Source organism: Melanostigma gelatinosum, assembly GCF_949748355.1.
Source record: "Melanostigma gelatinosum genome assembly, chromosome: 22".
Taxonomy (NCBI): Eukaryota; Metazoa; Chordata; class Actinopteri; order Perciformes; family Zoarcidae; genus Melanostigma; species Melanostigma gelatinosum.
The window spans coordinates 6,979,479-7,003,886 of NC_136655.1; the positions used below are offsets into that span (position 1 = coordinate 6,979,479).

General features: G+C 42.9%; 2 protein-coding genes across 7 annotated transcripts in view; one reads left to right on the forward strand and one right to left on the reverse strand.

Moving 5' to 3' along the window:
- Window positions 1-7,244, reverse strand: part of exoc4 (exocyst complex component 4) — an 85,938-nt gene extending 78,694 nt beyond the window's left edge. The window contains exons 1-5 of the mRNA XM_079294086.1: window positions 7,144-7,244; window positions 5,652-5,841; window positions 4,561-4,755; window positions 1,932-2,125; window positions 410-519 (exon numbers count right to left, since the gene is read on the reverse strand). Of these exons, the coding sequence (XP_079150212.1) occupies window positions 410-519; window positions 1,932-2,125; window positions 4,561-4,755; window positions 5,652-5,841; window positions 7,144-7,223 (769 nt within the window). The 5' untranslated portion in view covers window positions 7,224-7,244. The remainder of the gene's footprint in view (window positions 1-409; window positions 520-1,931; window positions 2,126-4,560; window positions 4,756-5,651; window positions 5,842-7,143) is intronic.
- A 5,232-nt stretch (window positions 7,245-12,476) lies between these two features.
- The window catches only part of chchd3a (coiled-coil-helix-coiled-coil-helix domain containing 3a), a 65,358-nt gene continuing 53,426 nt past the window's right edge, over window positions 12,477-24,408 (forward strand). For 3 of the 6 annotated variants that reach the window (XM_079294365.1, XM_079294366.1, XM_079294367.1), the window contains exons 1-3: window positions 12,477-12,691; window positions 13,563-14,478; window positions 19,471-19,564. In XM_079294365.1, coding sequence (XP_079150491.1) covers window positions 12,611-12,691; window positions 13,563-14,478; window positions 19,471-19,564 — 1,091 coding nt within the window. In that variant the 5' untranslated portion in view covers window positions 12,477-12,610. The remainder of the gene's footprint in view (window positions 12,692-13,562; window positions 14,479-19,470; window positions 19,565-24,408) is intronic. The other 3 variants (XM_079294369.1, XM_079294370.1, XM_079294368.1) reach the window with 2 other exon arrangements.

Consider the following 24,408-nt stretch of genomic DNA (forward strand, 5'->3'; position numbering starts at 1 on the left):
TAATTATCATGTTGGCAAGGGAAATGTATATTACGAACATAGTTTAAAAGTGTTATGACATATAGGGCAAATAGCGAAATGTAGGTGTGTGTGCAAGGAGCATCAGTGGTGTGTTCGTTCTTTGTACAATAGTTCGGATCAGCAGTTTCTGGTGCATTCAGTAATACAGCGTGTGTGTGTGTGAGAGAGAGAATGATGCCAATGACTTCATAATCACTAAGGATATCAGCACAGAGAAAGTCAAATTGCAAACTGAAATCCACACACTTTGTTATCCAAAGAGACGGACAACACACTGCTTAGTCGGTGTGTTTATCGCTGTAGTTCTCCTGATGTAAGCTGAGAACAAGCACTCCCTCTTACTCGCCGATCTAATGTAGGGGAGCGTCTGAAGATCATGGGAACATACCGCTGCTGGATCCGGGCGTGCTGAACTGTGATGAATCCAGAAGCTTGCGTGGGGTGGACAGGCTGCTGACGTCCAACGCGGGGATGGGAGATGCGTCTTTGGCCGTGGAGCTGCGAGGAGAAAAACAACCCAGAGACCCATAAGTCACGTTACTGAATAACTGTATGAGAGGAATAGGCTCAAACTTACTCCAAAAATCTGGACTTATAGCTTCTTTCAGACACATATACAAGTTTAGTATGCGCTAACAGAAACCTAACCTGGCCTTCTCTAACAAAAACAATCTACGGTTGTAACAAATAAGCCCCGCACCTATGGGTGGGATCGGTGCTGCTTTCCAATGAGCCATTTATCAAGCCTTAAGCCGGAGGTGGGAGCAACCCGGGTCCTTTAAGTCGGGCTGTATGAACACAGTGCATCTGCTAAGTGAGCGGGGTGTATGGAGGCTGGCTTGTTGTTAGAGGCAACCCAATACAGGAAGGCCAGGATCTGTCACTGGCTGACCCTCCGTAATAAATCACTGTACTTCAGCAAAGCCCCGCCACCGTAATTACTGCACCTCACACACACACGCACACACACACGTTTAAAAAGGGGCAAACAACACAACAGCATCAACGGTGTGTTTCGAAGTCATCGTGCCAAATTATCCCGAATAAGTCACACGGCCGCATCACGAAACTAAGAAACTGGTCCTCGGGTCACGGAGGCAGAGCTCGTTATTCTCCTCGTGGCTGTAAAAGCTGTCTCTTTCAACTCTATGTGCTGAAACTGCTAGTAATATATATACACACACACACACACACACACACACACACACACACACACAGAGTCATGATATAGAGATGTATGTGTTTATATATGATGTCTCAAAGTGTATATCTCCCCAAACGTCCTATGATTGATTTCGTGATGTTATCTTCTTTACAACAAATTATGTGTTTTTCGTCCGCCTCTTTGGAACTTTACAGCATGAAGAACAACAAGTTCTACACGGTCTAATTGTTTTTGTCAGTAATTGGCTTGGTTTCCATACAGTAAACAATGTCCCACCAATGGACCAACAACACATAATGATGACACGACGATACGGTCAAAAGTTTTCAAAGAAGGCTACATTTCTTATCGCGACATAATAGAAGAAGAAGAAAGACGTTTGGTACCTCACACCAAACTAACTGGCTCATTCAACAGTGCCCACTCTTATACAGCAGAGTATATTAGTGCTAACACGAAGAAAATTAAACGAAACATATTTCAATGTTCGTTGTGTGGAACCATAAAAGACGAACTATAGTTTTAGTAAATCTTAAAGGGATATTAACAAAGAGATCAAACTATAATCTCTGTCCTGTACTGTATCTGAAAGTTATATTTGTGCTGACTCCAGTGCATAATACTGCAAGTCCTTGCACAATGAAGGAAGCAATAATAAAACATTTTCACTTTTCTATTCATGTGAGGACATCTGGACCTCCAGAGGGGTAACCATATCATAAAAGTTGAATAAAGCACCCGTTACCCTGGCAGGCGAGCAGCGTTTTTGTCCTTGTTCTTGTGTCCGAGGCGGCTTGTGGACTTGATGTAGAGGTGTCGGTGCAGCTCGTCAATGAGCACGAGGTGGATGTTGAGCTTCTTGCTGTGTAGCTCCAGGCGCAGATCTCCAAGCCCTTCCACCTGCAGCAGGGGGCCTTCCAAGGACTCCACGGCTGACACCTGCATAGGACACAACAGAACAGCCAATCACAGGTTAGCCTGAGCTGCAGATGTCAACTTTCAACCGTCACACAACCAACGTGGGAGGAGGGAGGACGGAGGGCTGCACATCCAATTGTTCGTCTCCTACAAAACTCAATCTTACAGACAATTATGGACAAGAAAAAGCACAGGATCTCTACGGCGTAGTATTGAATTCTTACCCAACAATAACTGCGTATGGGCCATACATAGTTTTATGTGTGTGCACCTGGGTTTTGTGACACTAAAGGAAACAGGAAATGAGAGAGGATACAGAAGAGGAGAGGACATTTTCTGGAACCAAAGCCAGTCTCGTTTTAACCAAACCCATGGGGTCTAAAACTGCCATTCAACAGCAGACAGAGCGCATAGTCTGAATTCTAATTGTCAACCCTTAGAGATAAGGCTCACATAGCGAGAGCGAGAAAGTTATTCCTGGCTAGTCTGTACTCTTGCCACACTACACAGCACATATAATAATAAAGATATATCCCGCATGAGTCAGTAAGCGCAAACCGTTGACAACTTTTTGTTGAAGAACGAATAAAAGACGGGGGAGGAATCGATTAGAAGGAGAGAAGAAGCAACAGAAGGCGCAAGTGAAAACCAGGGAGTCGTTAATCTGACAGATGAGAGCGGTAATGAGTGACAGCGTGATGGGAATAAACACTTCAGGGACTCTCAGAGAAGTGACACCGGCAGTATGATGTTACACCGAGGGAGTGCGCCTACGCTGTAGACAGCAAATCGGGGGGGGAAATGCATATTGTCATAGAAACCGTATTGTCATATTCGATGACATTATTCCTTTAAGTTAAGTTTGTATCGAGAGATTTTTCACACCGACACAACTTTCAATACACACTCCAAATACATTTAACAGGTTTATGTGCAAGCAGGCATTTTATTTATTTACCTTTTCACCAGTAAGGCAACATTTTGAAAGAAGAATCACATGACTTTCATGAGTAAACAATACCCCACCTTACAAAGACATTACTTGCAAACATCAACTTGCTCAAAAGCAACATGCACTGAGTATCTGGTATGAATGCACTTTAATTGATAATCACTGATTATTTTAGCTCACAAAGTTCATTTCGTCCATCACGTCAAAAGTGCAGGCAGTGAGAATAGATGTGGAAAGTTGGAGGACTTCTGTGTTACTTCACAAACGTAAGTTACGGTGGGTATTATGTACTTTCAAAACATGTTTTTTATATTTATTAAAAATGGTCTTTTTTGGAACCCTGGTGTGTCTGTGGCTGTCCCCGCACTGTACTGCGTGCACTCTGCCTGTGCACTCACTGCACGTTACCGGAGTCTCGTTGTGTGCGTTCATTATGATATGTTAACATTCACAATGAGAATTCTGGAGGAAGACCTGAAGGGATGGGCTGCAGTTTTAACATCTAACGCTGCTTTTCTCCTATGTTGCCTGTCCAGGCTTTAAGTGCGGCTTATTTAAAGCAGATTTTCCATAAATATGTTACCAAAGCAAAAAGCAGAACGAATGCATCCAACAGCATTCGGATATGTAGAGGCGTATTAAACTGTCCTTTAAAGTATGCTTTCTACATACCAACGGAAGCGCACTATCCTGATCAAGTAAAGCGCATTTCAAGTGTGCAAGACAGCGGCGGAGCGTCCAACTGACTTTGAACTTTGCACAACCTTTCAAACGCGCCGTACTGACTGAGCACAGGTTGAATGAAGTTCCACTTCTTTCCACCCCCACACAGAGGATTCTTCATGGTCTTTTGGGCATATCATCATCCCCCCCCCTTCAGATAACCCCATTTCAGCAAACTAATTATTACCAAAGTCTAAAAAGGAAGATATGTGGGTGTGACAGAGACGGGAGAGAGGAAGTAAAGAGGAGAAGGAGCAGAGGGATCACAGAGCCCGGTCGTTTGGTCCTCAGAACCATCCTTTTCGGCTCATCCCTGCCAAGCATCCAGCAAAACACACATCAAAAGAACGAGCGCACACGCAAACATACACACCTGCAGCGCCTCCACTGCACTGAGATGATGTTCTATTGAAGTAAAAGAGCTGCACCCAGCGGACTGTTAGAGCTAGAAAGGGATTCTTTAGAGAGATGAGAGGTGCCAGGAAATCAATCTTAGCATGAACACTTCATAGACAGCGGTGTTTATGCGTGTGTACTGCGCACACCGCGGGACTCAGAAGAAGCCTCAGTTTCGCCCCGAATGCATTTACATAAAGACTTCAACTTCAAAAACAAACGTCTTCCTTTTTTTTTTTTTACATTTCTCACTTTCTTATTGCTTGCTATCAAACTAAAAACATATTTGGTGAGCAAATCTAACAAGCCATTTCTTTTTTTCTGTCCTTATTGTCTCTCTGCACGTCTTCACTACGACCACGTCTCTGGCCATGAGTCTACTCACCAGCATATCTGTGGCATGAAGGTAGTGCTTGCTGGCCATGTAGGCCACCAGCCGCTGAGGCACCTGCTTGATGCTCTCGATTTCATCCAGCAGCTGGAGGACGTGCTTGTGCTCGATACCCTCTATCCACAGCTTCCTCAGCTCGTCCCGTTTGCAGTGGAGCAGCATCTTACAAGACAGGAGGTTCTCCTTCACCTGCAGGAAAAAGTAGGACACAACACTATATCACCGGGCACATTTTATGTGCAGCAGCACCAATATAGATACAAAATAAAGAAGAAAAAAAAAAAGAAAGAAAGGAGATAATTCATATGTAATCAGTGTAGAGGGAATGTCTGAAATGCAGATGAAAGTCATGATCTCCCTTGAAACACTTGATTTGCTGGCGTGCATCAACACATTTTTGTTGACGGAGTTATTTTTGGCCTTGCACACCGACACAGGTGTTTCTACTTCTGGCTGATTAGCTGAGCTGATTGGAGGTTGGGCAGAGCTACAGAGCTGCAGCCACCTAGAATGTCCCCTCCTTCTGTGATGGGGACATCTGGATGCAGTGTTTAAAAGCAGATGGAAGGAAAATGACACAAACGTGTCAAATTGTCTCCAGGCCTATGCAATGGTGACTGGTAAAATGTATAAGTCATCATTTTATGCCAGCACACCTTCGTTAAAGTTCAGTTTTATCCTCCTGAGAAAAAGCGCAAAGACAGTGGATGTCTTTTTTGCCAAATCTGTGTTGGCTCGCTCATGGAAGGGACATTAAAAGGTTGCCCTTCACTTTTACAAAGTGTGATAGAGAAAATGATGTCCAGAGGCCAAAGATTCTGACTTCAGCTGACAATTTCGAAGTAGGCCGCTTCCTTCTTGGGTGAAAAGGATTCGTGTAAATTAAGTCAGTCTTTAGCCGAAAAACTGAGATAAGAAAGCTTTCATTTATGAAGAGACAAACGAAATAAAAATTGTTTTGTTTTTAATTACACAACTTAGAGTCTATGCTCTGAAATCCATCGGAAACAAAGTACCCATGAATACCAGTAATAGTTTTCCTCAACCCTCCAGTGTTCATTTTTTGTCAGCGAGTCTCATTTTACCTGTTTGATCTTGTTGCGGGAGCTGGTGATGCGCTCGGTGATGCTCTGGTAAGTCCTGATGGCGGTGGTGAGTTCGGCATAATGCTGAACAATCAGCTCATCTAAATCCCTGTCGGACGTCTCAAAGGCTTCCTCCAGACGACCCTTCTCCGTCTCCCTGTCCTGCACATCGTCACTGCTGGACAAACTCCTGCATTGGAGAAGAGAGAACAGAACGGTAGATTCATCTATGCATCAATGTTGGAGTGGAGAGCAGAGACCCTCAATTACAAGCGGGGTTTTAGCAAAGTAGGAGCTTACATAAAGCACTTGAAGGCAGCATGAGGTAGAGGGAGGAAACAGACTTTGTGTGCCAACATACCCTACAGTATCAGACAGCATGGCAACATGAACAGCTACATTTAGGGAATGGAATTTGCAGCTAAAATGTCAGGTCACCTGCCACCATGGCAGAAAGGTTTCCCTTATATTAAGAGATGTTCAGTGACCTGCCACAGTGGCAGGTGAATAGAAAATGTCAGATCCTGGGTACATTCATGCTGTAACAAATGGGTCCAACAGCAGCTGAAGTAGTGGTCAGTGTTGCCAGATCAGATTGCTGGTTTCCAGCCCAATCACAACTGAAACTCCACCCAGTTCAATAAAAAGAGTCCAAACCATGAGCTTGCCGCAAGCTCATGTAAATTCGTTAAACTGTAACATGTGCAATAAATACAAAGGTTCAAATCATGACAGCCAAAGATAAATGTTGGATAAATAGGCTATCGCAACCCACGAAGAGTGCACTCAGGCAACCAAATACACAAATGGAAATTGCCAATGGTGACGGGAAGGTAAGTAGGTCCTCCGTTGTCCCTAATAACAGCATCTTTTCACATATTTGGCAGAACATTTGAAGATGCTCCTCTGATTCTCACTTATAACACTTATAAGGCCCGTGGATATTCGTGGCCTCCACTTTGGGAACCCTTTAACTCTTTCCCATCATGTCATGTTCACTTTCCTCTCTCCAAACGAGTTTTACAAGAGGAAGTAAGGTTGACTACAGCTGTCAAACCGTTAGTTGCAGGTCACAGTATCTGCAGTGATTGCCTCATGTAATACTATGTTGTGCAGAACATTTTTCCTCCAGTTAAGATTTATTTATTAAAACATCACCTTTTGTGACACGAATAATATTTGAGTTTCAAATTTGCAAGAGCCACGTACGGTGGCGTAGATTTAATATTTTCTTCTGCTCCAGGAGTGAATAAAAAACTGCACTTATTAGCTTACATTTACTTCTTAAATTAATAATGCAAATGAAAACAGCAAAGGTGTGAGCTCTTATTACTCACATACAACCAACAATACAGGAAGGATGTTGCTGTCGTAGCTTCAGCATAAAAGATAGCTGTCATCCCGTTAGCGAGCAAATACGAGAATAGTTCAAAAGCTCTCCGACTCTTTATGAACGTTGTACAGTTTATATAATGTCTGTGACAAACCTTACCTTATGACAGAGATAAGAAGACCAGAGGGGTCTTTGTTTTTGCTAACTGCACTCCTGTATCTCCCAGTCTCAGCAGCCATTTTTCCAGCTGCGGCACCCAAACAGGAAGACAAAAGCGCGAGCCAGTGACGCGGGGGAAGGAACTCTGGGAGTTGTAGTTTTAACACGAAAAGTAGTTCTGTCATCTGTGGTGCACGTTTTCTAAATTCTGCTTTGGTCACACTCACACATTTGAAGCGTATCTGCTCTGCTCAGCAATTTAACTTTTTTAATCATGAAATATATTTGGAGATAAATCAGCCATTCAAATAATCACATTTAAATGTTATATTATTTTGTATTTATTATGTATTGATCTCCATCAACAGGGATCTGTTTCATGACACACATCTAGTGTGTTGAGCACAATGGTACAGTTAGATACCGATTCCGGTTCGTGTGTGGTGGGTTGATGAGGAATAATATTATTTTTTATTTTATTTTATTTTCACACAAATATTTTAACACAAATATCACAAGGAAAAACTTTTTCATTGTAACATTTTCAATCCAGTCCTCTTGAAACTGATAAAGGAAAGGTTGAGCAGAGAAAAAGGAGGGAGACAGTGTGTGTCAGTGAGTTAATAGCCTTCCCCATTTAGAACGTGGTAGATTTGGCAAGGCTCTCCTGCGCTGTATCTCTGGCAATCTCTGCTGTACCAATAAGAATGGGAGAGGGCATTGATTCCGGACCAAAGGGGGTCGAATCCCAGCAGCCTGGATCCTGATTGATGCTCGGGTGGACTGACGAGATAACATTGTGGGTGATCTTTGTATCTCTTGTTAAAAACAATCGCTGTGTCACGCGGGAGCCACAGTTTTTCTTCTGAAGGCGCCAAGCTTCCCAGGTCCAAGTTTAATTTTGAAGTTCTTATCACCTTTCCCTGCAGCCTGTGTGCCATCAGTCCAACTAATCTACAGGGCTCCTTTTCTCCAATAACGCAGCACCAAGGTCATTTCTTTCAGCTTGATGTATGTTTGGACAGTAAGTGATTGCTTTGACTGACTGACCTGTGTATGGATTAAATACAAGGGCAATAAGGTCTTTGTAGGACATGCCTTTATGATCTGTTACAATAGATCGAAATGCAAATGATGCATCTCAATTGCTTTGTGTCCTTTATCTAAGGTTCAGTAAAGAATATATAGAAGGCAACGCTTACAGCACTTTGAATAATAGTGCAACCACTTAAAAAAAAAAAAATGAATTCAACATAAAAGTTGAAATACATAATGTGACATAATACAGCTCTAGAAGCTGATGACTACGGTAGAGGAGCTCTACAAGCGAAAGTCGTTTAATTATTCATGTCATTGGTTTTGGGAATTTACTTTTTAAGTCGTCTATTGGTTTTTATTAAGTGATGAGTCACTTTTAATGTATGCTAGCTTTGATAGAGTTTGTGTACATACAGTATTTTCACCTTTCTAAAAACGCCCGGAAACGTGTAACAAGATGTTGTGATGTTGTGATGAAGTAGATATGTCTTTACTTGTTTCCATAGAAATGTGGTTTAGGGAAACAGCAAAACAGTGCATCTATTACGTGCCCTCTGGACTTATCTAATCTTTGATTGGATCAAACAAAACATGTGCCTCATATTGCCAACTTAATGCACCACCTTAAGGATACAGCACCAAACTCATTTTACATTTTAGGTTTCATCTCATTTCTTTACCAGACATGTTTGATTCGACTGACATCTTCATTGGAGCGCTCAATTTTGCAGAGATGACAGAGAAATTAAATTAGATAAGAATTTATGGATGTCGAATGTGGAATCAACTCAAGCACCATTACATCAAAGCAAAGTAAGAGCTATTGCCAAAAGTAGTAATAATACATCAAAGCTAAGAGGATAAAGCAAGTAAATATCCCCTCTATCAACTTTTCAGGAACTAACAGACATTTAGGACATGCATATAAGACGGTAATGATGTTTATGATTATATTTGTTGTCGGTGTTGGAGACACCGCTTCATGTCAGCTGTTGTGAAGTCAATTATTTTCAGGACAAACCATCACATTCAGTGATTGATAGCCTCTCATTCTTAGCTTTCTTATCAAATGTGCTCATTTGATGTGTATGTGTTACTATTCTTAAATTGTTTTATGTTCAAATATGTATTTCCGATAAAATGTCTTTATTGTGCAAAAATATGTGTACGTGAGTCCTCTGCGTATATTCACTCATTCAATAATATTACAGCATACACCACCGCAATGAATTCCTAAAAGGGTTTTCATTCTTTTATGCTTGCACAGCATTGCAACACAATACAGAAAAATTCAAAAACATGAAAAATCAGCAGAAAAGAGCCTAATAAAAAACGGCATGAGATTATTGTCTGAATGATATATTAAGTTTGGAGGATTATTCTTATGAACTGTAATTCCTCATAATGTCCATAATCTCCTGCTTCAATTTCATGTCCTGCAAGGCTGTGTTTTTGAAATGGAAACAATGTATCACAAGGCAAAGAAAACATAAGATAAAATATATATATATATATAAACAAGAATTCTTCTGATTAAAATGAATTTATACAATAATATTAATAGCATTATGAGCAGAATAAAAACGATTGCAAACAAGAGTTTCAGACAGAATTTTCCAACAAAGTAAGTAGTGCACTGTCCTATTGTCTTCGAGGAAGGGCCTGTAAGTACAATGACTTCTGCACAAGACAGAGTTCACATCTGCTCTTTGTGGAACTAAAGCCTCCAAGAATCAGCAGAGGGCTTAATGTTCCAAAGTCACCAGCAGCCTGTTTTGCTGTTCGGTCTACAATCTAAAACAGGTCACTTCTATCGTCAAGGCCTTTCTTGACCATCACTCATTCTGATCACTTGCTTGTTGCTGCTTCTAAATTGTTCCAAATAGTTGGATGCTCACCAGTGTTGTTAACGCATTCTATGCTTTGTTCCTGCAAGCTTTCCCCTGTTTCATCTCACTTCAGTCGTTGATTATTTCCCTGCTTGCCTTGCCCCTTTGGATTTGTGTGTCGGTTTTGACTGGATTGCCTGCTGCTGACTGTAAGCCTCCTCACTAGCAAGTAAAGCCTTCTTTTATAACATTAGTTCTGCTTCATGAGTCTGCTTTTGGGTCCATGAACTGTCCACATCAGTGGTGCTGACTGTAGGATTTTTTTCTTTTTTGTATTCCCCCATCCCCTCCACTTGGAGCAGAGGGCAGATTTAGCAAAAATGAATTGCAATACTCCGACACTCATTGTGGAAAATGAATTCGACAGCATTTTTTGTTCACGCATCAATTGCCAGGATTAAATGCTCTGCTGTACAATGAACAACTACACACACTGGGATAAATAGCAGCATGTGTTGATGTGTTTCCAACAAAGTGACGAAAGACAACAATGATGAGCAGAGACATACTCTGCAGAGGAATCATCAATTCATAGCAGAGAGAGACAGCAGCATATGGGAATTGAAGATGCGCTTCAGTGTAAGTGGCTGGCATGGATTGTGAGGATTCTGGAGAGTCAAGATATACCAGGAATAATGTTTACTAAATGTATATGTGAAGAAGAAATAAGAGCTTCAGGACACAAAAAATTATCCGCCTGCTAACCCATTCTCAGGATGTTGGAATATCTCTGAAGTAAAGATTCTACATCAGAATATGGCCACTGAATCTGGTCATTTAATGAGTCTATATATCTCCCTCTCTAGTCACTCTACTTCTATTCTCATTGCAGATCTTTCAGCCTTTCATGGGTTTACAGAATTGGCAACATATTTTGCCTTCTATTTCCTGTAATCTTGCTATTTTTACTCCTTTTGTCAGCCCAATTGTTGTTATGGTGCAAGGCTATGCATTGGCTAGTCCTGTGTTCATTCAAAGTATGTTTTATGTCTTATCACAATATAGATTATAACCTACTTTGGGGGAAATAACTAACACAGTTAATGTCACAACTTTCCAGTATATCTATGGGAACAATCTATATATTTTTTTCCAATAATAGCACAATATTTCTGGATAGTGCTATTCAAAAGCACTGATGCTGTCAATGGAGTGGTCTCGTGTGACGTCACAGTTTAGCTGTCGGCCATGTTGGAGTACATGTTGGAGTACACACAGCCACTGGCATGCACGGCTGAGTCGCAGAACCTATCGATCATGGTGAACTTTTGTGCTGTCTTTGGTTGTGGCAGCAGAGCTGATAGAGACAAGAAATCATTCTTTGGTTTGCCAGCGGTCATTACACATCAAGGAAATTACACGAAGGAGCTATCCAAGCGACGTCGCCAGAAATGGCTGTCGCGCATCTCTCGAGATATAAAGGAATCGAATTTGGGGTACACTCGAGTATGTGCGGATCACTTTATAAGTGGTCAGTGATTTTATTTGCAAATTCGTTTGTGAACAGTATTTAATAAAGGAAATATAAATTAAACATGGACATGAGAAGGTTACAGAAGCTTCATCGGCCCGTGACAGCAGTCGGTGCCAGAGACGTGTCGAGCGTGTACAACAGGCGAAACACAGAGATGCAGCCTCAGCATTGCTTGATATGAGTTTAACGTCGTATCATGTATATATATATATGTGTATATATATATATATATGTGTGGGGGGGGATGAAGTTAGGAGTTAGTTGAAAGTGAATTCCTACACACACGCACACAATGACATGCACGTACAATGTAAACAAACACACGTGTCTGTTTGCGCTGAGTAAACATTGAATATTGCTAAATATCGGACCAGATCTGTATATATTTACCCTTCCAATGACGAGATGAGAATTCTCGACGACCGTTGCTTTGACGTCTCGGACCCATCCACTGACAAACTGATTATAAGCGTCGAGCCCTTTGTAGCACTCCAACTCGTCTTTCGTGTAAGGACTCGGGGTGTTCACGAGATACGCGTAGATGTTGGCGTAGTTTACCGATGGAAGATAAGTAGGATCGGCACTGAAACGATCTGCACTCATCGTATAAGGATCCAAGTTACCAATAACCTTCAATTTGGCAAGGTAGCGAACCTTTGATGCACTATCCAGTGATTCAAAGTATGGTATTTTCGCCGCACTTCCTTGTTTACTCGCCGCCATGGAGGATCTGTATGTACTCCAACATGGCCGACCGACCTGGTAACTAAGGAGATCGTGACGTCAGTGAGACCACTCCATAGTGCTGCTCCACTCCTCAGAGCGGCTCCACCGCTCACGATCAATGACCAATGAGAACCGCTGATGTAAGGACGCGGATAACTCTTCTGTCCAATAAACTCGCACGTTCTTCACGCGCGTCATGCTAAGGAAGTGCGTTCCTGCCGAAACGGTGGCGTGTGTGTTGTGGGCCCTAGCTAGCTATACTTCAAGAAAGGCGACAGTGGATGTCAGTCTTCCATATTACATGTAGATAACTGACACTTTGACAACCTGCGGTCTGATAATGGGAGCGAACAGCAGTACCCGCCGCGTGTCGTTTGAGTCTGATGAGAACGAGAACATATCGGTGGTGAAGGGCATACGGGTAAGTGACAGCATACAAACATGCTTAGTGTTGAGTAAACAAGTGCGTCGTGACTGCTTTAAACCGATACAAGCTAATACAATAATGTACTAGGCTGTATCGTAAATGCTAACAAGAGCTAACAAGAGTGCTAAATGGCTCGTCTTAAAGCAGCTATGCTAAGTTATTGCAAACAGACTCCTGGCATCCTGACTTGCCATCTTAAAGCTAGGTTAATGACTGTAAAGGAGTATGCAATTCCACAATGCATAGTAAATAGCCGCAGCAGTGGCTCATGCAGTTAACTTTCCAATGTCCGTCTGGGAATGTTGACATTGACGTCACTGGCCTCGTGCTCTGCTGTCTGTCTATCACTCAATTGTATGAATGAAACCGACTTAAACCGGACCGGCTGTTGCATCCTTAAAAGTAATGTTATTTGGGGGTTCTGGTTTAAAGGTGCATGCATGTACACTGAGTGACTGTCGGAGCTGTCAGCTGATGTTAAATATAGATTGAGAGGCTTTAGTTGATCATGACTCTGTCTATTATTACTCAGTAGGCCAAGTGCGGCTGATGTTATCTTTCAATGAGGCGTAATCCTGTTTATGCCAATGCTGTGATGTTTGCGTAAACTGATTTAATTGCAAAGCTTTGTTTTCTAATGTATAGTTTATCCACTGGACCGATTTTGTGAAATATTTGTTTTGAGTGTCAGATGAGAAGATTTGTGAAGCGAAAAACCAGAAGACGACTTGAACCGCAGTCTTAATTAAAGCAGGGGAAACACTCAAAGTATTTGTATGAGATATAACCACTTAGTTATCTTAAACTATTTCATTAACTCCACCTCATTCCTCCTCTCAAACTTTTCTCCCATTTTCCTTTTCAGCTTTCTGAGAATGTCATCAACCGCATGAGGGAACCCGATGCTCCTCCTAAACTCCAACATGCTCCCTCTCCACCCACCCTCACGCCTTCTCCTCTCCTGCGGCCAGTACCTCCCCTCTTTGATCCCATCACCTCCTTGCCTCCTCCTCTTGTCGAACCCGTTGCACCTCCAGCTCCTCCTCCACCAGCTCAGTCTGCCACAGAGACTGTGGCTGCACCTCCACTGCCTCCTCCTAAGAAACAGGTAGCAGCACCCACCATCACTGACACGGTGCTTCCATCCTCATCACCGGCGGCTGCCGCTAATGCTGTCGCTGCTCCTGCTTATGAGCCTGTGGCGGCACCTCCGCCCCCCGCTCCTGCTGCTGTTGAGCTAGTCATTTTGCCAACATCTGTCCCTCCTCCTGCTCCCATTGCTCCCCCGGTTCTTGCTCCCTGCCCTGCCCCAGCTGTGGTGGAAGCAATTGCTCCGATTGCTCCTCCTCCCCTTGCCCCTCCTCCCCTTGTGGTCGAACCCTCTCCTCTTCCCATGAATCAATGTGTTGCTTCTTCTCCTCCTCCATTAATTGAACCCATTGCTCCTTCACATGTGATTGGACCCATACCACCTCCTCTTCCTGTCAAAATAGAACCCCTCATTGCTCTCCCTCTTCCCGAATCGGAACCCCTCTCTTCCCCTCCTGTGTTTGAGCCTGTCGCCATCCTGCTTCATCCTTCAGGGGACACTTTGTCCCCGCAGCCTGCTGAGCCATTTGCTGCACCTCCCCTGCCAGAGTATACCGCACCTTGTGAACCAGTTGCACCTCCTCCTCAGCCCCCGGTGGAGCCAGTATCCCTCGCTCCTGTCCTTGAGCCAATGGTAGCGCCTGAGTCAATTTCGGTCCCACCACCACCACCACCACCTGCTGCAGCAGCCGGTGAGTTTTATTCTGATACGCTGAAAATCAGTATTTGTGGTACATTTATAAGGTAGTTTAATCAATGATAAGGAACAGAAGATTACCTATTTATATATAGAATGGATCATTTAGTTGTGTGAGGATTTACTTAGTGCTTTTAGTTTTCTTCGATGTCCGAATCTCCTATCTTCCTTTTGTGTTTCCCTGGATTTGTGCAGTTGTGATTTCAGACCTATGGAAGCAGCTAGACAAATGTGTGCCTTGTTTCTTCTGATAAGAGATGGGAGTTAATGCTCAAAAACTGCAGCAATAAATTGATCTTGGTGGCTCATTTTATCCTGAAATGTAATCGGCGCTCCTCCAGTCGAATGTTAATTAAAAGGCAAAGGTTATGCGGGAGGATTTGTTTGAAGTCCAGCTACATTGAATTCTAATGTTTGTTGTGTGGGTGTTTTACTTTGAGCCACCCTAAGCTTTTTGTGTCCAACTTTTCTCGCAGATTGTAATTACTCTTCATTTTTAAAAATGGGCCTCACAGTAGCCGTGGTCCTATTATTATTCATTGCCATCCTCTAACTGTTAATGAAATGATTGATTCTTTCTTTTATTGATGTTAATACCGTAATGCTGTAATTAGCGGCCCTCCGTTCTGACTCGTCACAGTGGAGCTCGAGCTGTCATGGTGACCCTTCTCCTTCCTGTGGTCAACATGGTGTGGTTGAACTCTTCAGTAGTGTCTCTGTTTGTCCTGTCAGGAGTTTAAAATGTCTTCGTAAAGACACGGACACACTCACTCCACCTCTCGACTTCTCTCTCTCAAAGTAAAGTTTTTAGTCTCGTTGTCTCCCGAGTGTGGGAGCACGTCCGTTATCTCTTGACACATCCGGCAGAGGACATGTGAATGTTACCCGCTCATTACACTGTACATTACGGGGCGTGGGCGCTGCTTCTTCAGAAGGTGGTGTCCGGGGTGTGGGCAGGCCTCCCCATCCTTGACTGGGCTCAATCAGCAAGGTAATTAAAAAAAAAAGGCCAACTTACGCCACGCCACACTGACTCCGGTGATTAAAACGACACCTCCGCAGTTTCCATCAACAAACCACCGGGCCTCATCAAGAGGTGTGTGTGTGCGCGTGTGTGTGTGTGTGTGTGTCATTGGGCTTCTGTGATGTGACTCTGGACTTTGTGTGTGTGAGCCACCTGCCTTTTGGTTTGAGCACATTTCGTTTTACAATTTGGACAATTAATATAATCTTCTTTGTCCGTCTGTTTTTCCATTTACTCTGGGGCCACTTTCACAGCTTCATTTCTCTCCATGTTGAATAAAGTTATTCCTATTCCTCCATGTTCGAGCCAATTAGTTTTGAGATAAATAACAATAAATAATAAATGTCTCACTTAAATTTGTGACCAGGTCGTCGAGTGTAGTTATTGTGAGAGACTGCTGGCTCCGGACAAATAAAACAGAGAAAGGACGTTCTTTACATACTTTCCATCTTCGTGTGTGTGTGTGTGTGTTGTTTTTTTTGTTGCTCCATAGTCTGTTGCTACAGTTATCATTTTTATTCATGGCTGGCCCTCATCACACAACAGTAATGTCAGTTGACAGTATTTAGCATTGATTATTAGCGTCCACCAGAGTTGGGTATCGAGTGGGGCTCTCAGCAGGTCAGCTGTCTCTAAATCACAGGCCTGTGTGTGTGTGGGTGTGTGTGTGCTGATTACACTATAGTCAAGGTTGAACCTCCTACACCCTCTCCAATGCGTTATAAATATTCATAGGCCGGAGCCCACACACTGTGCTGGACTAATAGCCTGCTTACAGATGTCTCCCAGGTGAAGCAGAGCGAATGGGGGGGGGGGGGGGGGGGCAGGTAAAGGAAACAGACGGGAGAAGTGTGCGTGACTTCGTGTGCATGCATAAATGCGAGTGTGTGTGAAATATATCACTCTGCTTTTGAAACTGACTTTTCCTTGTTATCTTGCGAAAACGTGAAATGATCAGTTTTGGTCCTTTTCTATAACACGAGAAATTAAATTCTCGTAAATTGACGGGACAGAGTGTCGAGAAAATCCAAAATGGCATCTGCCTGCCGGGACTGGAAGCTTGCTCTTGCCACTTTTCCTTTTTTCTTTTCTTCTCGTTCCGATGTGAACGTAGAGAAAGGTGTGCGGTGAGCTAGAAACGTGAGGAAGTGGGAATGTTACAGATTATGCCCTCCGCGCGGGTCCTGGGGTTAATGAAACTTCTGATGAGAAACGCAATTTGCCGTTGTCTATTATCTCCACTGCCAATAGCCTCTCCTCCTCTATGGGTTCTTCCACAGGGTTTAGTGATTGGTGGAAAAGGAAAGGGGGGGGACGGACACACGTCTAAAAAGATGATGAGTTTTTAATCTTTTTAACATTTACATGTCCTACTCAGGATTGACACTGGCTCTGTCGATCTGGAATTGTCTCTGACCCGAACCAGCTTCCCTCAAGGACCCCAGACGGTGTTTATCATATCAGAACCTGTTCTCCGGCTGACCCTGCGGGCCTGCTAGCTATCTGAAGCCTCTCTCTGCGGGGCTGGAGAGGAGGATGCGGCGATAAATGGGGAGTTGCTTGGGCTCGCCTGAACTTGGAGGACTTTTTAGAGTTTTACTTTTAACAGTGCACTGCTAAAGGCTTCTATATTTTCAATGGGAAGCGTGAGATCACTCAAAGGGCGGGTTGATGCAGAAATGCCAGTCGTACTTGATGGAAAAAGTTCATAATGGCAGGATTTGACCTAATGTTATGATACTAAGGGAATGACCATTGGTGCATTCAGACATTAATGTGAAACACGAAACAACATGATATTCATACAGCACATTGTTGAGTCTCTAGATGCCAGACTGTTCTCTCGCAGGTACCTAAATTACACATTTCTGGATGTCTCTCGCCAACACAGCAATATTTCTGTAGACGGAAGACAGTCACAGCATATCATCTGATGTTGTATTTATGTTCCCTATATGGCGGAGTCAAGATCGTAGCCCAACAGGTGTGTCTCTCCGTCGTAGTTCTTAACAGAGTCGTAATTAGACTCTCCTCTGCAGTGGGATCAATGGAGCTTCTGAGTGCTGTCAGACATGATGGATATTATTTTCCCACCCTCTGGACAGTTGGGTGACAGCAGCCTCTGTCTTTGAGGATGCACCGTGCAGCAGAAAAAAAAGTTGTCGGCTGTCAATCACCGCCTCCGCTGGCACGAGTGTCTCCTCTGAAACCTCCCGCTACCGGCTGCCTGTTCGTTCTCCTTACTGTACCCAACAGTTGTCGTGCTGTGAGTTCTTGTCTTGTTTTGTTTGCAGCAGAAGAGAAGAGGCTTTAGAGGTTGCATATCAGAGACAGGAATAAGTTAACTGTAGTCTGAGAGCAAATTGGGTGTGAGAATGCTGAGATTTGATGTATCCATGACACTAGTTGCATAAACTTAAGCCCCGTCAGTCGGATCACCAGTATCACGTATTTTGTATTTAATTAGTCGCATTATAAGTGGACTATCATTTTAGTCTAAACAAAGCTTAGAATACATCAAAGGCACTTTTTAGACAATCACAAGAAAATTATATTCCTTTTAAAACCAAAAGTCCTTTTTTTTTCTTTTTTGCTACCGCTGCTGAGAAAATATCAATTTGAAGCCGAGAACTGTCGACCTAATTGTTTTTCTTCTTCTTTCCCGAGGAGAGGTTTGTCGAGTGTCATCCTGTCTTTCTGTCCACGAGGTATCTGAAAAGCCTTTTAAAAAGATTTCCTGGACAACTGGTGAACAGGCTTTGGGCCGTGTAATATTAAGGACATTTAATTCGATTATGATGTAGATTATTACGCTGTCTTTTGGAAAAACGATGAAACTTAAGTAGAGTTAAGCTCTACAAATCCTAATTATAGCTAATGGAAAAAAGTGTGTGTGTGTGTGTGTGTGTGTGTGTGTGTGTGTGTGTGTGTGTGTGTGTGTGTGTGTGTGTGTGTGTGTGTGTGTGTGTGTGTGTGTGTGTGTGTGTGTGTGTGTGTGTGTGTGTGTGTGACACCAAGATGATGAGAAAGAAATGGCGTTGCACATTTTTCAGTCTTATTGTTGATCTGATTCAGCTGGAATTTGATTGTGTGTGTGTGTGTCCCCACTGGCCTGCTGTTACCATGTAATAATGTACTCTGACAATAGGGATTATCCTGTCTAACTAATGCAGTGGCAGAGTAATCTTGACACACTCAGACCCCCCCCCCCCCCCCCAATCACTGCAGTGTCACAGAGCACACCGCATGGCACTTCTGTCTTCAGAGCACGTTTTGGTCCGGCGTCTTTACTTTCATGCTTAATTACCTGCCAAGATAGACCAGTGGAGACGTGGGATCATGCATGTATGACGTCCCTGACATGAATATATGTAGATAGAGTGGTGCTGGGATTTAAGTGTGTGTGTGTGTGTGTGTGTGTTTGTGCAGTATAGGCAAATTTCTGTATTTTATGCCTTTAATATCTAAGGGCCTTACTGTCTTTGGCACGCACACACACACCGTACATCATGGCAGCCTGAGGGCCACGATTTCGGTCCCACCTCTCTTCATTCACAGCTAACAGAGAGAACACGCTCAACTAGGGCTGCAACTTACTATTATTTTCGTAATCAATTTAATAAATGTGCCAAATGTTGTTTGTTTCTCAACATTACCAACCCTAGCTTTATCAAAGTAGTCTTTGGTAATTATTCTAATCGTTGCTCCTCTGGCAACATCCCAGACCAATCTGCTCCAGCAAAACATACACTTCTCAATCCTAATCATAGATAAACTCTTCATTTTGAGCAACAGATTTTCTGATTTAATGCAGATTTTTCCAACACCTGTTGGAAAAATCCCCAATTTCTCTCTCTTGTTTTTACTTTTTTAGAAAGTATGACCCAATATGCCTGTTAGCAAACAACAGCTGTTTACTTTTCTCTTTTTCACTCTCTCTCGCTCTTGTCTATTTGTCCCCAGTTGATGAAGAGGCCCTGAGGAAGAAGATCACTGACGAGCTGTTTAAAAGTTTGGAGCAGGATAGGGCAAAGGCAGAGCAAGAGCTGCAGGCCTGGTGAGACACACACACACTCTTCACGCCTCTCTCCCTTACCTTCCGTCTTCGGATCATGACAGATTGAATCAGGGTACCGCATATGTGTCAATTCCTGGTCCACGGTTTCATTAGGAAGCGAAGACATCCGATGTGACCGTTTCCCCCCTTTCATTAATATGCAGAAAGGTCAGCACCAGCCTTTTTCCGATCCCCGCTGTTTCCAATCTGACTCTCTTCCGAACCACATCAGCACTTTTTTTTTCTGCTTCTCCTCTCCTTCTCCGGATCAATTAATCATGCCTGAGAACGGGGGCGCTATCCTGAGGTAATTTCCTGGGTGTTGACTGGGTGATCCATTAGCCCTGCCTGACAAAGAAACACACTGTTCATGTCAGGAGAGCACCTTTCTCCTCTCGTCCTCTCTCCTATCCCCTTCTTCTCTCTGACCCTAAAGAAGCAGGTGCACGTGCCATAATGTCCGATAATGGTGTTGCACCCCCACTTTAATAGTCTTGGATGATCTCCAGTAGACCCTGGTGAATGAACTGTGATTTGCCACCAAACACACTCTTGTACTGTATGGGGGGGGGGAACACAACACAACCTTTCCATATCCAGGAGGAGGTAATGTTAGCCTAGCGATTAGCCTCCATTTTGAGGCTCATTCAAGTGGTTTTGAGAAATCATTTGTCAATTGATTTTTATTTTTTGAACGTAGCTGCTTCCTGCAGCTCACTTATTTATGTCGTTTCATAGCAATAAGTGCCGCAGAATTACACCCTCCTCGCGATTAACTGAATTCACGGTGGCTCAAGCCCTCAATTTGTGTTCGGCACGGGCCGCGTTTCCTCTGAAGGAGACTTAACGGAATATGAAATGGGAAATAAACAATCATTTGTTAGCCAGCACATTTGTGTATGTATGTTTTTGTGTGTAGAAGCACATTAATATCAGTTTTTAACGTGGCCTTGTTTGTTATTTCTCATTTTGTTAAGTTATTTTTGTTCTATGCGAGTGAATGAGTGAGTTTGTGCATGTGTCCATTTTCCAAGATAATAGTATATGCAGGCAGTAATACATGGGACAGCCAAGATGCATTCTGGGATTTAAGGAGAGCTTAAAAAGTGCCGATCAGTGGTAGGTTTGTCTGGAATCAACAAGTATTAGAAAAGAAATCAAAGCACAGAGACTGAACATAAAACGTTTCCATGCTAGCACAGCACTATCCGTCAGTATCGAAGAGGTCTTTCACTCCTATTTATTTTATTTTGCCACAGCGATTGAACTTTTCTATTCATTTGTAGTAATTTAAGTTGAAGGTGACTGGTGCTTTCTTTTAATTGAAATAGATGAGAGGAACATCTGGGCTGTCGAACTATAATTAAATTGCGATGGTATTTCACCTTCCCACAGTGCAGGCAGTAATTGCAGAGTTTTTGGGTTGTTAAAGGCAAACGAAGTGAAGTGATTGTGGCCTTCGCTGTGTTTGAAGACTCTGCAAGGAAACTGATTGGCTGTAAAATTGAAATAAGAGGTCAGAAAAAATAGTTGTGTGAGAGCATATCAAAGCTCAGGGAACAAGACTGCACAGTGCCACACTAGTTGTAGAACCCTGCAGTGTAACTGCTGCACAGCTTGAACACAAGAAATGGAGGAATGTGTGAACCCCCAGGTCATCGGGGAAAACACACACACACACACACACACACAAGAAACATGAGGCCAACGTCTCAAGGTCATGTTCAACCCCAAAATACATGAATAATTAATGCAGTTATTTCACAATCGAATAAGAGTTGAATTGAAAAGCAGTAAAAAAAAAAAAAGAATCAGCTAACTGCCATATTTAAGAGTAAAAAGAAGTTTGTCTTTTTTAAGAATGTTAGTGCTGAAAAGCTCCCGAACACATTCAAGCTGCTTGTGTGTTAAATGTTATTTCCGCACTATACTTTATTAAATCCTCCATTCTAACAAGGGCCTTTTGAGCAACAGTGGCGTTGAGAGTATGGCAGTATTTCTTCTGTTTGGCTTCAGGGCCACAAATGAACTCCAGAGAGCTTTGCATGTTTCGCTCTGGTCGGAGTGAAGAAAGAGCTCTGCGAGGAGTTCATTTGGGTGCAGCCTAAACTCATTTGTATCAAGGAGCAGCTGCAGGGAGCAGATTTGCCTCTGCCACTTCTCTGTGAGGCATCAGAGCAGAACGACTCAGAGGGAGAAAAAAAAGGATGGGAGGCAAGGATGAGGGGGAGATAACTCTCGGACTGTCCCTCAACCTAACTCATCCCGTGTCATCACTCGAGTCGTCCTCTCTCCAGAGTTCCTCTACCTTTCCCTCCTCATCTTGTCTTCTTAATCCTCGCTCAGCACCTTCCTTTCTATCTTCTGTGTTTTATAGACAATCTCCATCTTTTGTCTGTTTCTCAATTACCCTTCTCTATTCCTCCTGCCCTCTTTTTCATGTCTTCTTCCTCCCTCCCCTCTCTATCAGTCTCTCTCTCCCCCCCTCATGCATAAAATGCATTTGTTTGAATGTCCAACTTTAACACTTAAAGGTTAGTTGTGGAACTTCTGCCCATTATTTCAACATGTTGTCAAGCAGCTTGTGTTGGCAATATAATTGTGTGTCAGACTTTTGAGTGGGAACACTGACCTTATCCCAGAGCGTCTGTCTTTCCGTTACCCAGCCGGCCTGTTAAATTCCTTATTGCCCCCAGGTCAGACGCAGACCGATAGTCCAGTTTACATATTGTTTGTTTGTTTCTTTTCTTTTACCTTTTGTTCACACAGAAATACAAGCACTGTCTCACACAAACCTCCAAGTTACAGATTTATACAGAGTTTGTTATTAAAAATCGAAACGTTTTTTTTCCCCTGAATCCAACCCGAGTGAGCCAGTATTGTGTCTGGGGAGTATTTCCTTAACAGTATGTATCAGCAACATTGCTAGCGTTCTCTCACTGCACTTACTATTTTAGTAATCCACAGAATCTGTTTCTGTTTCTGGGTATGTCAAGAACCGTTCATGTCATTCACTTCATGCAATGCATATTGATGGGGACCCAAAAGAGAGAGCAGTGGTAAATCTGGTGCAATTTAGACACGCGACACATTTAATATCAATAAAAAACTTTAAATAGGCCAACAGGCTCTGTGGGGGCGGAGCTTCAGGGCTCTGCGGACTGACATAAAGCATGCACTTCTTCACAACACCGTAGATATCACATAGAAAACCATAGCGGTCAGCTAATAACCAGCTGATGAACCCTAGCATCCAGCTACTGCCCATCTAGTACCACCTTAGCCACCCTGCGAAACAACCACAACAACAGTCTATTTTCACCCTGCAAACAAACTAGTAGCTACATGTTGCAATGCCTTAGTAACCATATAGAATACTATACGTGCACCGAGACACACATGCATCCTCCGGCTTCAGCAGTCAACATTTCACGCCTTGTACATTTTCCTGTGCTGCTTTTTCCTACTCGTGATATCTATAATGTATACTATGATCTAGGGCTGGGCGATAAATCGATTTAATCGATTAATTCGAATGTGTGCTTTAAGGCGATGTGTTTTATTGAAAATCGAGAAAATCGCCCCCACCCCTTTTTCCCGTAGTAGAGTGCGCGCGCATTGTTTACAAACTAAAACAATGGCGGCCAGCAGCTTCACTGCTTCACCAACTGTACTCCGCATGAGAAGAAGAGTGCCCGGTGGAAAGCCATCACGGATGCAGTCGCGATGTATATCGCAAAAGATATGGTGCCCATATACACCGTGGAAAAGCCGGGGTTTATTCACCGTCTCAAAGCTTTGGACCCCAGGTACGTGCTACCAAGCCGTAAACATTTTTCTGACGTTGCCTTGCCTCGGCTGTACAATAGTACACGCCAAAGGATCTCTGCGGAGCTGGAGGGGATGTCATTCTACTCCGCAACAACTGACCTGTGGTCCAGCAGGTTGACCCAGACACCGATCCACTTGACTGGTGGAAGCGTCACCAACTTAACTTTCCAAGGCTAAGTACTTTAGCAAAGAAATACCTCTCTGTGCCAGCTACAAGTGCCCCCTCTGAGAGGCTTTTCAGTGTGTGGGGGGGGGGCATTGTTACATGCCACCGTGCATGCCTGAAGCCAGAGGTAGTAGACAGGCTTGTCTTCCTGGCAAAAAATATTTAGAAAAAACATGCACTACTGTTTAATACTGTTGGTTATGTTGTGAATGCACTTGATTTTGTTTACATGCACTTATTTACTGTGCAAAATATGTTATGTTGATGTTAGATCAGATGTTGCACTTTTGAAAATGTGAATGTTAAAGGGTCATATACATTTTATTTCATGCTGTGTTTGTATCAGTGTATTCAGTTAGAAAAGCTTACTGTAAAAAGTTACATTTGCACAGTTGTTTACAATGGAAGGCTACTATTTAATGCCATTTAATGTTATGTTTAATTTAATTTTATATTTAAATGATTCAGGCAAACAAAAGAGTGACCAAATACTTTTTGTATACTACAGGCACCTTTCTACAATGTTCAGGTTTTGTTTGCACTTTATTTTTATCAACCTACTTGGGAAAATCATCACAAAATAAAAGAAAAAATTGTTTTCAACAGCTTCTGTCATCTGCAAAAATTTTTGGGGGAAAAAAATCGATTTAAATCGTGAATCGGATTTTTTGTAAAAAAATCGGAGATTTTTTTTTTAGGCCATATCGCCCAGCCCTACTATGATCGTTTTAATGTTTCACGACCTGCATGAAGAGATTTAATTCCCAAAAAAGCAATTTCTTCCAATTTGTGCTTCCTGCCTCTCATAAGCCCGGTGATATACACACACGCGTAACAGAGCTGCCGT